The sequence below is a fragment of the Eretmochelys imbricata genome, chromosome 11 (assembly GCF_965152235.1).
Source record: "Eretmochelys imbricata isolate rEreImb1 chromosome 11, rEreImb1.hap1, whole genome shotgun sequence".
Taxonomy (NCBI): Eukaryota; Metazoa; Chordata; order Testudines; family Cheloniidae; genus Eretmochelys; species Eretmochelys imbricata.
In genome coordinates, this window is record NC_135582.1 from 44,289,738 (window position 1) to 44,303,518 (window position 13,781).

The 13,781-nt window shown below is 38.8% G+C and overlaps 1 protein-coding gene across 2 annotated transcripts in view; it reads left to right on the forward strand.

Annotated features, from left to right (window-relative positions):
• AGPS (alkylglycerone phosphate synthase) overlaps positions 1–13,781 on the forward strand; it is a 141,087-nt gene that overhangs the window by 41,671 nt on the left and 85,635 nt on the right. For both annotated transcript variants that reach the window (XM_077829877.1, XM_077829878.1), the window contains exons 9-10: positions 9,551–9,676; positions 12,116–12,224. In XM_077829877.1, coding sequence (XP_077686003.1) covers positions 9,551–9,676; positions 12,116–12,224 — 235 coding nt within the window. The remainder of the gene's footprint in view (positions 1–9,550; positions 9,677–12,115; positions 12,225–13,781) is intronic.

Here is a 13,781-nt window from a genome sequence, read left to right on the forward strand (position 1 = left end):
GGAGAACTCTTTCCAGGGGTAGATTGTAATATTGTTCCTGGGTGGAGTTTTGGCCTCGCTTTATAAGTTAACTCATTTCTCTCAGTTCAGATGCTCCTTTGGACAAGTAGCGATAATACCTAGTTCTTACATACAGCTTTTCTTCAGTATATCTCAAGTAGATCAGTGTTAGGGGGCTTATTCCTTCACCCACTTACTTCCCTGGTCCTTCTCGCATGAACAGAGAGCAACAATACCCGAAGTCCAAAGGTGCAAACAATTCGATGTTTATTGGGGTGAACTTCCAGCAAGCATGATTCCAGTTTCCTTCCTTAGTATCCTCCTTCCCAGCTCTGACACCACAGAGCCTTACACCTGTGTCCCTGTTCCCATTCCTACCCTTAGCTAAACATGATTCCAACTTCCTTACTCCCATTCCCTGTTCCCATTTCCCCCTTTAGCAAAACATGATTCCAATTTTCTTACCCCCATTCCCTGTTCCCATCTCACACACCCACATGCCCACCCCCACCCACACCCCGTCACTTCCTCATTGACTACAGATTATATAGTAAAACTTGAGTTCTGCTTAGCTATACCTTAACCAATCATTTTCCTGAAATTTAACTAACCAATCCTAACATATTGTAACATGATTATGTAACCAATTATATCCCACCACCTCAATTAGTTTACACCCAGCAAAATTAATTATACAGCAGCCAGGAACAATCACAGAACCAGACAGAGATTATACAGACAAACAACAGCAAAGTGGGAACTATAATGACAAAACAATACAGAAGTGAGGATTTCACATCCCAGCTATTGATAAGTGAGTTCTTGCCAGACAGGATGCTATCAAACTAAGTTTCCTTTTACATTTTCTAGGCACTTCCCTTTCTCTGGAGGTGATAGGAATACAATCCTGTCCTGATAGTGCCTAACAGCCCAATAGCACCTTATTTCAATGTGACTAGTTTGGAATGTGAGGATGTGACCGTTCGCTTCCCAGCTTATGGCTGCCTCTGCTGCTTAGCCAAAGGCCTTAGCCTAAAAACAGGGCCTCAGACTGTCACAGTAAGAGAAGGCCCTTACACTGGCAGACAGTGGTTTTGATTCTTTCTTTTATACCTCTATCACTAGCCAAGTGATAAGAATACACCTAAATTCTTAGAGTATAGGCCTTTACAGACAGGCCTGAATATCTATATCCTAACAATCAGTAGACCCTAATAGATGGGCTGGGGCCATCTGGATCCTGGTACACACAGGAAGTGGGGTTCTGATCTCCCTAGATAAGGCCCACAGATCTCTGCTCACATGAGACGGGGATGGGGAGGGATTCAGGCACCCCCACGGGCAGGGATCCACAGCTCCCAGATCACAGGGGAAGGGTAGGAAGAGAATCTCGGACCCGCTGAAAGGCAATCCCTGCCCTAGCCCACACCTGGTCAGGCTCCAATAGATGGGCAGGGGTCACTGAGATTCTGGTGTGTGCACACAGGGAGGAGGGCTCAGAAGGCTCCCATATGGTGGCACACACCAGAGGGGAGAATGTGGGGTTTACAGTGGCCCCTGTCCTTCCCTGTACCCCCTATCACACAGACCCCCATGTCCCCCTTCCTGGTGTCCTGCCCATCACCGGATGCGCCCCCCGACCATATCACCCACCCCTCTCCCTGAGGATTTGCGGGTGTAATTTATTTTCTTTTCAAAAAATAATGTTCCAATATTGCCCTGGTGCAATAATCTCAGTCCTGGCTTCATCTCTATCTATACATGAAAAAAGTTGCCAAAACGTATCAACTTAAAAAAAAAAAAACTAGGGCGGTGTGTGGGGTTTTTTTTTTGGGGGGGGGGGGGGCAGCTGTATCTTGGGAACCTGGAGGTCAAATGGCTCCAAAATTTGCTCAGTTGTCAAGCCCCATTCTCCCACGAGGCACACCATATTTCAAGGCAATCCAAGTAATCATGTGGATTTTAGAGCATTTAAGAGTCTGTTTAAACAGAAGGTTGATCTTAATCTTAATAAAGATGTAACTGTAGCAATGTTTTCTGAGAAGCCGCAGCACCCTTCAAGCTCTGTGTTCAACTATGTACAGCTGGTGGTAGATGTTTGCTTAACACCTTCTGGGGGTACTCTGACTTCCAATGATAAACCAAGTGGGAGCCCAAAGCTAGCTGCCGAACCTTCCTAACATGGAAGAGAGCAATGAACTACAGGTATGCCATGGAATGGACTAATTGCTGACTTAAGAAACCCACCCTTTTAAGGCATAAATGCATTCTTCAGTACACCTGTAAGAAAAGATTCTGAAGCAATAAGACTTCTGATAAAGGAATTTAATAATTTAATTGAAGAGCATCTTTTTATTAAGGGGTAAGGGGTACTATAGCTTTTACCAAAGAGATGTGTGTCAGACTTTACCAACAGAACTGTTGCTGGTGAGAGAGTTGGCCTTTCATGCCTCTTATTTTATATCCTCTTTTATCACTTGATGTAATATTTTAACCTTTTCAAATCTCTGGGTTTTTTTTAAAGGTTAGAATTAAAATGCACAGAGCATATTCTCTTAATTTAAATGACATTTTTCTAGGCTAGTAACTTCTGATATTTCACCAACTATTCCATCCTTTAAATGCCATACAATTTTTCCTCCTTCTAGAATATGGCATCATAATCCCTCTCCTGCTGCAGCTGCCAAATTGAAATAGTACATTAAACTTAAAATTCTTGCAGTTTTTCCTTCAGAGCTGCTTCTTGACTAGGAAATGGAATTTTGAATTGACCTTTCAATGGAAATTTTCCTCACAGTAATATAAGGCTCTGGCTGACAATCTGGTCAGTGCTGAATATAAATTTGTATTCGTGGTAAGGTTTTAGCACATTAAATATATTTGGGCACATTAAATATATGTTAGGGACTTCACTATGATTTCAAGAGTATGAAGGAATACAGAATTAGGCAATGTGTTAAACTTGCAATCAAGTTGTTTAATAAAAATGTTTATTACAAGCTTATTAAAATATCAGTGATTAAGTTAATAACAGAAAATACTAAAGGGGGAGACCGCTAAAACCAAGATGTTCTGGTTGTGATTATTTTTAATTTAAGCACAATGTGCTCAGCATTGTACCCGATATATAAATAGTCCATGCCCACAAGAGCTTACACTCTGAAGGGCAGATGTGGGGTGGGGGAAGAAGCACTGAGCAACACAGAGGAGGGAATAACAGAGTTTTTATTCAAAACTTCTCAACATTGCAGAAAGTAAGTCTTTGGCAGAAGTTTTAGGAAATGGTAGGATGGCAACCACATGAAAAGGGCAGCATGAAAAAACGATGGGAGATGGAAATGAACGTTAAAAGGCGTTAAAGCTGGTATCTCTACTGGAGCAGATCTGAGAGTTGGTGAAAAGTTCTGAAAATGTAGGCTGCAGTGAAGTCCTGGAAAGTAAAGACAAGATCAAATGTAATGCAGCGTGCAAGGTGGAACCAGTGGGTGAAATCAAGTTTAGCATGGGGTGGTGAGTGTTAGAACAGTGGGTGAAGACTATATAATTTTAGGTTTCAGAGTAGCAGTCGTGTTAGTCTGTATCCACAAAAAGAAAAGGAGTACTTGTGGCACCGTAGAGACTAACAAATTTATTTGAGCATAAGCTTTCGTGAGCTACAGTTCACTTCATCGGATGCATGCAGTGGAAAATACAGTTGGCTGTAGTTTGGATGAATTGGAGGGTGACTGATCGGGGTTTAGGAGGATGGAGAGGAAAAAAGATGCAGTAATCAATATAGGAGATGGCCAGAGAATCAATCAACATCTTACCTATCAAGCCAGAGAGAAAGGGTTGGATTCTTGAGGAGGCAAAACAGCATATGTGGTCATGGCTGAGATATGTGGGGAGAAAGGGAGAGAGGAGTTTGACTCTCAGTTTATAGGGCTGGGTTGAGTAAACAGCAATAGAGGAATGGGGGAAAGTGGAGATAATGTCTTGTTATGCTTTAGATGCCAGTGAGCCATCCCAGGAAAAAAATTCAATTAACAGTATGAATGACTACAAAAGTGATTTTTTTCCACCCTCCCATGATATTCTACTGTTCATTGTATTCTGATTAGCACTGACCCCCTCCCCATTTGGTAAGGCAACTCCCATCTTTTCGTGTGTGTGAGTGTGAGAGAGAGAGAGACAGACACCTTCTACTGTATTTTCCACTCCATGCATCTGATGAAGTGGGTTCTAGCCCACGAAAGCTTATGCCCAAATAAATTTGTTAGTCTCTAAGGTGCCACAAGGACTCGTTTTTGCTGATAGACTAACACAGCTACCACTCTGAAACTTGAATCCTTGTGAGCAGATGAGAGAGCCTTGAGGGACTCCTGAAGAGGAACTGCAGAAGGAGATGGATGGTGAAAGAGAAAGTGGTGAGAGGAGGGTAAAAGAAATAGTACCAAAGAACAACAGAATTAGGAGGGAGGGAGTGTTCAGTTATCAAAAACAGCAAAAAGATCAAATGTGGGGTAAAGCCTTAAGATTTAGCTAGGTAGAAGTCATTGAAGACCTTGGAGAGAATTTTCAGTAGAGTGGAGAGAACAGAAGCTTGATTAGAGTGTATCCAAAACTGAGTTAGAGGAGGGGAAACTTGGAAGTTGTAAATGGCCTGTTTGATTATTTTAAAGTGAATGAAAGAAGATATGTGGGACAGTACTTGAAGATGGAATCAAGGGCCTTTCTCAGGATGTATCTACTAGATCTTGCTTGTAGTTTGAAAGGAAGAAGCGAGAGCAGAGACTGAAGAAGAGTGAAAGAGGATCTTGAGAGGGAATGGGATAAGGGGACAGATGGAGGGATTGGAGGTGCAGAGCAGGTGAGATATTGGCAAATGATGGGACTCTTGGGTCATTAGGAAACTGTTCTGTCACCTGTGTCTGTAGACTGTTCCTTGAAACAATAACTTCAGTTAGGAAAGCCAGCAAGCTCCATCCTTTCTTTGCTGACCTTTCTTATACAGTCCTCTTTAAGTGTACGTTAGTTCTGTACAACCTGACACCAAATTTATCCCTAGTGCGGTCACTGACTTTTGTCTGAATCAGATTATCTATAATAGTCTTCCTTAAAGATGCATTGGCAGCTAGGGAAGTCAGGTTACGCCAACTAGATGCTGAAAGGGGCCGTAATAGGACAAAACATTCTATAAATCCCCTGGATTATTTATGGTTATGGTGGGCAGAGGGCCATGCTGTTTCCTCCCAATGCTTGTCCAAGTGCTTAGAATCCTGGGTAGGAAACATGGCATACTTGGCTAGATCCAAGGCATGTCTTCAGAATGTCCCACTTTATGGAAATGCTCTGCCTGCAGCTCAGTCCACACCTACATGGGAATCTCCCAAGAATGCAGATCTGTATTTGAAGGAGCAAAGTTACTCACCTGGGAACTGTAGCTCTTCAAATAAAGTTTTAGTACAGATCCACACTTTCCATCTACACTTTGTGGCTGTTGGACTTAGAGGGGGCGGAAGGGACAATGTAGTGCGGCACCATCTCTCCTTTTTTCAACCTTGTCTGGAGTCTTCCATGGCTTGACATGAGGTACATTTTTCTAACATGCTTAAGTAACTTAAACACATTTGAAAAATTTCCACAGGGTCTGCATATTCAAAAATGATCAGGGTAGAGGAGTCTGATACACAGATGTGCACCCAAAGGGTGGCAATGGGTACACCAAACCCACAGTGTCAGAATTTTGAGTTTAATTTCCCTTTTTGATTGTATGCGTAATTGCCTGAAAGTTCTATGCAAAAGTATTAGAAATAGTGCTACCTTTTGGCTCTATAAAAAGAGAAAGTTAGGTACCTTTTTGGAGTCTAATAATGCAATTTTCATGGTTGTGATTTTAATTAATGAGGAGTTGGAATATGTCATACTTTTTAAAAAAAAAAAAAAAAAAAAAAGTAGCTAACTTGCATTCATAATGTTGTGTGGCTTAAATAGCTGCCATTTCAGAATAACAATTTTTGAATATTAGAATGGCTTCATTCTTAAAGGAAACTACTTTTCAAACTTAATTCCTAAATTAATTATTTTTAGCTTAGAGCTAAAATCTTTAGAACCAGAATGAACAGGCTGACAGATGTGGCAATGCTTATCTAGATAAGGGCAGAAGAAACCTGAATGGAGCTGAAAACCTGTGTGCTAAGTCAAACCTGTATTGAAACTGAAAATATTGAAACTCAAATGCTGGAATAGAAAGATGTGACTTTATAGGGTTTTTTAAAATGACTTTTATATAATCCATTAAAATGACTTTTGCTTTGTAGCAGATCTGTTAATGAGCAAGGCAGATTTTTTAAAATATTAAGTTGTCTAACACTTTCTATTACAAGACCCTGTTCTCAGTTGCTTATTACTCTGCCAAACTTTTAACTGTTTGGGCTGAAATTTAATTATTCTGGAAAATGTCAGCAAAAAGGATTCGTCTGTTCTTCGGAACAAGTTAGGGAAAAAGGCATTGTTGTGCCCATTTAAAAAAAAATCTTAACCATTTTGTTGAGAAGCTGTGGAGCTTCCTTGCTTTGGAGCAGGGACTTGAAATTTGGTGAGGGGTTTTTCCTTGCATCAGAGTTGGTCAAATTTGACCAAGTTACGAGTTGCTGAATGACAGTTTGCACATACTCAGTAGAGACCTGTTTGTTTTGCCACTTTTGCTGAGCACGCTCTGAGCACGGTCAATCCCAGGACTGCATGGGCACAGCAGGACTGTGCCTTCCATTGCACCTCCAGGTACCCAGGAGCCATGTGGCACTGGAGCGGAGCGCAGGGAGACTTTCCCGTGTGCTTAAAGTACCCCCTGCTGGCACCCAGTGAGGAGGAGGAGGATTGGAACAACTTGAATGAAATAAAGAGGGGGGTGAGGAGCCAGGTGTGGAGAGATGTTACCATCCTTCCCTCCTCCTAATATCGGGAGGAAGACATGCTGAAGGGGGTCAGAGAGAAGGTTTAGCAATTAGCCTATGATACCTTTAGAACCTGGAATAGAACCCAAGATTCTGGAATCTCAGTGCTTCTCTGCCAATAGCTAGAGCCCTGGGTTTTATAGCAAATACAAAACAACACTCAATAAAAAGAAAAGAAGAATATAAAACAAAATTAATTGAAAAAATTGACCCCTCAGCAGTGGCTCCTGTGGCTTGGTGCTGGGCCTGGCTCCCCGTACCGGATGTTGTGACCTGGCACATGAAGTTGCAGCACTGCTCAAGTTTGGCCTGGCCACTTTCCCATCATCATGATGGGGGTGTGGGCAGGTCAAACCTGTGTGGTGCTGCAACCCTGCTATCTGTCCTCAGGAGATAATAGGACCAGATAGCAGGGTTGCAGCACCACTCAGGTTTGACCTGCCCATACCCCCATCATGTGAGGTGGATTTGGTTTGCAATCCCCTCACCCCCCAGGGCCTGCCACGCCACTCTCCCCTGGGTGTAGGAACCATCTTCTCTCCCCTCCCACCCCCATCCCTCACTCTTTGCTGGATCAAATGAAATTCCAGAAAAATAACATGAAATTCCAGAAAAATAAAATCATTATATTTATTAAAAAATTCCACAGGGATATACAAATAGCTGTGAAGCCTAGTGCAAAACATGCCTTACCTTCCTCTAGTGGGTGACAACCTACTACTGCTATTACTTGCTCTGTTGGCTCAAGTGACAGAGCTCATGGATTTAAAGGTTCCAACTTTGTTGAACAAACATAGATTGTTTTTTCACTATGGTTTTGAAAAACAACTTGGACTACATGCAAGAAACTACATTAAAAAACGTTGAGATTGCAAACTCAAGTAAACAAAAATTAGGAAATACCAGAATTAAAGTTGCCTTTTGACCTTAACTTGCCCCTTCCCCCACCCACTCCACGTGTATGTAACTAAAGGCCATCGTAATGAATAATCACATTTTTTCCCAAGACTTCTGCCTTATTTAGTTGTACAGTTAATGGAAGCTATTTGTCTGAAGGACCCTCATCTTATTAGTTGGAGTAGTTGGAAAGTATGCAGTGAAATGAGGCAGGGGATATGAGGAAGAGAGAGGATGGTCCTGTGGTTAAGGTAGTTGAATGCCACCTTGGAAAACTGCCTTCTGCTTCCACCACAGAGTTCCTGTGTGACGGTACTCAAGTCACTTAAACCAAAATTTTCACTAATGACCACTAATAGTGTGTTCCTCATCTTCTGGGAGTTCCCAACTTGACACAGGTTCTGGCTTGCAGTGCCGAGTGCTCAGCACCACATTAAAGTCATTGAAAGCTGTGCTCTGAACGAATGATGTGCTATAAAATGCTAATTTCTCTGAAAAATCAGGCCATTGGCGTCTCAAATAGGGCACTCAAAATTAGTGTTAAGAGTTGACCCTAATCTCTCTCTGCCTCAGTTCCTTTATCATCCGTTGAATAGCTGCTCATTCACTGAGCACTGTCCAAACAGCTGTGCATTGAGACAGCAGTCCTGTGGGGAAAAAATAGTTTGTTCATGCAATTAAAGACTAAAATAAAGCATACACACAAGGGGGAGGTCAAATTAAGGTTGTGCAGGCAAAATAAATTCTGGCATTGGGTGCCACTTTTGAGTGGTTAACTTTGCAACCTTAATGTTTTTAAAGTGTTTTCAGACAGAATAGTGTGTGTGCACAAGCATGTGCATGTGCACACATATGTGTGTACAAATATAGCTGCTGTCCGTTGCCTAGATAGCATACTTGAAAATGGCAAACATTTAACTGGATCATTATCAAGTTGGTCAACACAAATAGATGGTCTCAAGTCTACTAAATGCAGTTGGTGGGGTCTGAACCGTTCAACACAAGATTGCTTGGATTTTTGCATTATTTCAGGGGGACAGCTTTGGTGTTGCATTTTTAAGGGGATTCAATCACACTCACGTGTTGTACAGATGGCAGAGCCAAGCTAATATAGAAAAATGAGAAACAAGTAACTGTTTAATGTACAGGAATGCATGATCTGCATTACAGATTTGTCATTGGTGTTGCATACAGGAAGCCCAACCAGATGGCTGTGCATTAACACATTCCTTCGTGAGAGAATTAAATACAAGCAATTTGCTCAGAATTTCTGCAGACCTCTACTGCACATCACATTAGGATAGAAAGAACAAAAGATTAAGTGCTTTATTTATTGGAAATGTTTAAGTGAAGTTGGAAGTTACTTAGTTATCTTTCTACACATGTATTTGAATCACATCTTTGCAAACAATAGCGGTCTTTGTTTTAAAATGTGTGTGTGTGTGGGGGGGGGCTGATGAGAAAACTGGCCTCATAGTATGATATGCTGCTTAGCATATGCACAGTAGAAACAGAACCACTTCATTGTATCAAATTTATACTTAAATCTCAAAAGAGTTGGCTCTCTGTACCTGAATAATATTGGTTCAAGGTACTTATTTTTTTTCTTCCTATCGTTAGTAGGTTTTTAATCTAAAATGTTTTAAAAAATTAGTCTGTTTTTGTTTAGTAATCAACATATTATCTTACACCAGTGGAGTATTGCTTTCTATCTTTAGCTTGGTGAGAGTGGTTACTGTACAGGCCATGAACCAGATTCTATGGAATTTAGCTCCCTTGGAGGATGGGTGGCCACACGCGCATCAGGCATGAAAAAGAACATCTACGGAAACATTGAAGATCTGGTAATTTTTTATAAATATTTCCTTTTATCTAGTATTTCCCCTCCAATTTGGAACGTTCGGTTCTGGCTTCTGTAAATTAGTCCTAATTGGGACAGAGAAAGTGGGGTGTGTGTATAGCAGTTCTTTTAAATTACCTTTATATTAAGGCTGCTTAACATTTGTAATAAAGCACTCCCTTTTAGCAAACAGTGGAACTATAATATCATTCTGTCATCATTACTGTAAATTTTCTCATAAATAAAATGTTAGTAAACATTTACAGTAGTGACACCAGAATCATATTATGGCTTCATTGCTTACTAAAGGGAAGTGCCTTATTTCAAATTTGAAGCAGCCTTAATATAAGGGTAATTTAAAAACTACTATGCATCTCCTACTCTCTCTCTGCTATATATACGGGTGTATGTGTGTGTGAGGGAGAAAAAAATTAGGCAGACTAAACTCTTTATAAAAAGTATTGTCACCTTCCGTTTTGAAGCTTCATTGAATTTCTTTGTCATTGCTGCTGTGTTACGTGTTGTAAAAGAAAAACAGCTTTCTTGGGGAGAGGGGGTTGTCTTTTTTTTTTTTTAAAGAAGGATATGTTCCTGTCAATCTCAGCTGGCCAGAGTCCTTGCCCTATTTTTTAAAAAAATCACTTTTAGAACAGAATATCTTTCATACCAATGGACCAGTATGTAACTAACTAGGATTTTGGTAGGCATGGGGGCAGGGAGAGTGGAGGTGGAAAAACGTTTTGTACAAGATGAGGTTAAATATTTTGATGGCTTACATAGTCTGTAGCTGCCAAAATTTTTTGTCTAGTAGTGCCTTACAGGACTGAAACATCTAGGGTATCCGAACAAAGATGAATTTTTATCAAGATATGACATCTGGTTGTGCCCTGGTAACTGAGGCGTCCTTCTATTTAACTTACATGTGCAGGGAAGGGTTATGCCAAATGGTTGGGTATCTCTAGACCTTAATTTGCATCAAGCTAAACTTTGGCATGTGAAACCATCTTTCATTGGAGGAAGAATAACTTTCAAATCCATTTTAATCCATTAAAATGTAAATATAGTTCAGCACCAGATGTATATTGACTTGATATTTGAATTATGTACTTATCTTTAAAAATGGTAAACAATTAGCTCTTAACTTTTTTTGATGATGGTCCTGCAACCTACTTGCTGGGTTGGTAGTCCATTAAAACATTGGTGAATGTGGTATGTTTAATAATAGCCAGTTGGCTGATGTGGCTTAATAACTTTTTTGGTACTTTGCATAACAAATATTTAATAATGACGTATTATTTGCATGTAGTGAAATCTTCAGATAAATTTCATTTTGAGTCTATTTTCTGTTTCTGAGCTATCTAAATATCTAAATGTTTTTGCTGTGTTAGACAAACTGCTTAAATAAAAGTGCAGTTTACTATGTAAATATGCATGTTATGAAACAGTCTTCATGGTCTTATGAAGAGCTCAGGAGAAGCCATCGGGTTATATTGTTGAGCCACACGTACATTTCAAGAGTCTTAAATTTGCATTGAGGCTTCAATGCAGTTTGTTGAATTTAAGAAGCTTTCAAATTTCCTATTTTATTGGCTTTGAAAACTCTTACAGTAAAAATTTATCTCCATTATTTAATTCTGATATAGCAAGAAATAAAAAATTTATATAAAAAAATACAGGTGTACAGTAAGCAATCTGGACACATTAGAGTAGAAACAAATATAGTGAGGTTAAAGAGGATTTTTAGCACTGTATCTGGATTGTCAATTTCCTGCTATCATGGTAGACTTAAAATAAGTGTTCAAATGTTTACAGGTAGTGGAGTTCTTCTGCTTTGTAGTCAAGCTGCTATGTAAAAATGCATTTGCAATAAATGTGGATTTTTTTTTCATTTCCACTGGAAATAATTTTTTATGGTGATACTCTCCTCTGTAAGCCAAAGTTAACTATGTTAAAATTGCTATATCTGATGGAGAATGATTTTGGGATTCTAAATTTAAAAATTCATTCTCTCTACTATTTTCCTGTGATATAGTAAGTATTTATATGTGAGAGTTAACCAATGCAATCATGAGACATAAACAAAAGGAAGATATAGGCTAGGATATCATGAGAAATCCAACAAAATGTTTAATTGTAGATTTACTGTGGCATACACAAGGGACAAAAGAGAAAAGTTTGATTTGGAAAAAATGAGAAGAATCTGTGCTTTCACTGGCTAACTGAATTGTATTAGATTTATTAGTTGCTAGCAGGTTACGTCACAAAATTTCTAGGGGGTGATTTATAGGATTTCCAAATTTTGTAGTATAATTACATCAAGTTTAAATTATATTTTGTGGTAAATGGAAATTTTAATATGAATATATTAATCAATATATGTTAATTACTTGAGTGTTAAATACTGAATGAATGTATAGTCATCACTATATAATGTGTTAAACAGGTGGTTCATATAAAAATGGTAACCCCAAGAGGAATAATAGAAAAAAGCTGTCAAGTACCTCGCATGTCAACAGGACCTGACATCCATCATTTCATTATGGGATCTGAAGGTATAAACAAAAGTAATATTAAGATGCAGTTTGTGAGATTACATCAGTTTCTGTAATGGTTTGAAAGCCTTTGGGATTTATTTATTAAAACATTGTTTTTCAAAACAATCTTATTTATTCAAAACATTGTTTTTCACTTAATGGGTAGTAAGTACTACTGTGCAAGAACCTTCCTTTATTTTGGTACCACTTTGTGGCTCTCGTCACAGCCTTATTGTTGTGTTGCACAAACACACAAAAAAGCATGCTCAAAACAAGCCTCGTGTCTCTAACTATAATCAATTTATTTTTGAACTCAAGCTTTTAGGAAATTCTAATAGGTTTACAAATCATTGTCAGATACACATCTGAAAAAATGTTAATCATTACAATACTGAGCTTATCTTCTTGTTTGTGTTTGTCATGCAGTAATGAAATCTCTATTTTAACCTGCTGTTACCATGTTACTTAATGCAGGACGTATTGTTTTTTTAAAGAAATTTGATGTAACTGACTCTATTCATATTCAAAATTGCTTGGGAGTAATCAAATGTTCATAGTTAAATTTTGGCTTACCCATTTAAGTGAAACATGGTGCCAAATTCATGCAATACATTTCCAAAAGTTCTTAGTATGTTGTGTCCTTTGGGTTTGTATCTCTTTATAATTATTTAAATCATTCTAGTTGGCTTTGTTCAAGCAGGTTGCTGTGTTGAATAAGTTCCATTTTCATGCATAAGTGGAAGTAAGTAATATATTACACATGTGCATAGAGAAAAATTTGTACTCAAAAATTTAACTTAAAATGAAGTGTTCACATGGGCAGATGAATAAAATTGTCCAGTAGTGCATTCTTTTCCTGTTCGGTATCCTTTTATTTATTCTCCTTGTTTTTGTTTTTCAAAAAGTAATCTTTTAAACAGCCTAATATAAGGTGAAGTTGGTACATATTAATTACTCCTGCAGGATTTCCTCCATGAGGTGGTGTCCATACCAGTCCCGTAGGTAACCAAAAACTCTGAAAAGCTTTTTAAATTAAAAGTTCCTGAGGAACACCTATTGCAAATGCTGTTAAATTTTTGCACAGAAAAAAATTGCCATAAGTTACAGTGAAAGAGAATCTTTTTCAGATGTTATACAGAGGAGGTGACTGTTTCAAATAATAGTCTTTAGAACTCCTTGTAGCTGCTTGGATTTCTGAGAACTGAAGGGTTTAAGTTCTTAGAACAAAACACATTTTCTTCAAATTCCATACATGATCTAAAAGTTCCCCAACTCTATCACTTCTGTTTCCATATTCATGTAAGTTCATACTGACTACTTTTTAAGTCATAAGAAGTGCACTATCATCCCCTTTGTCTGTTATAACTCTTAATCAGGATGAATGTAAGCTACTCATATCGGGTGGAGAGAAGTTTCAAAAACATTCAAACTTAGTCTAGTTATTAACCTTTTTGTGGGATTTTGATAAACTTGCCATCTGCTTACACCATAGACTTGTCACTGCATGCTCCACATTTTCCAGTTTGTTCATTATTTGTCATGCAGTTGCTCCAAAAGGCCCCATCAGAATTATAT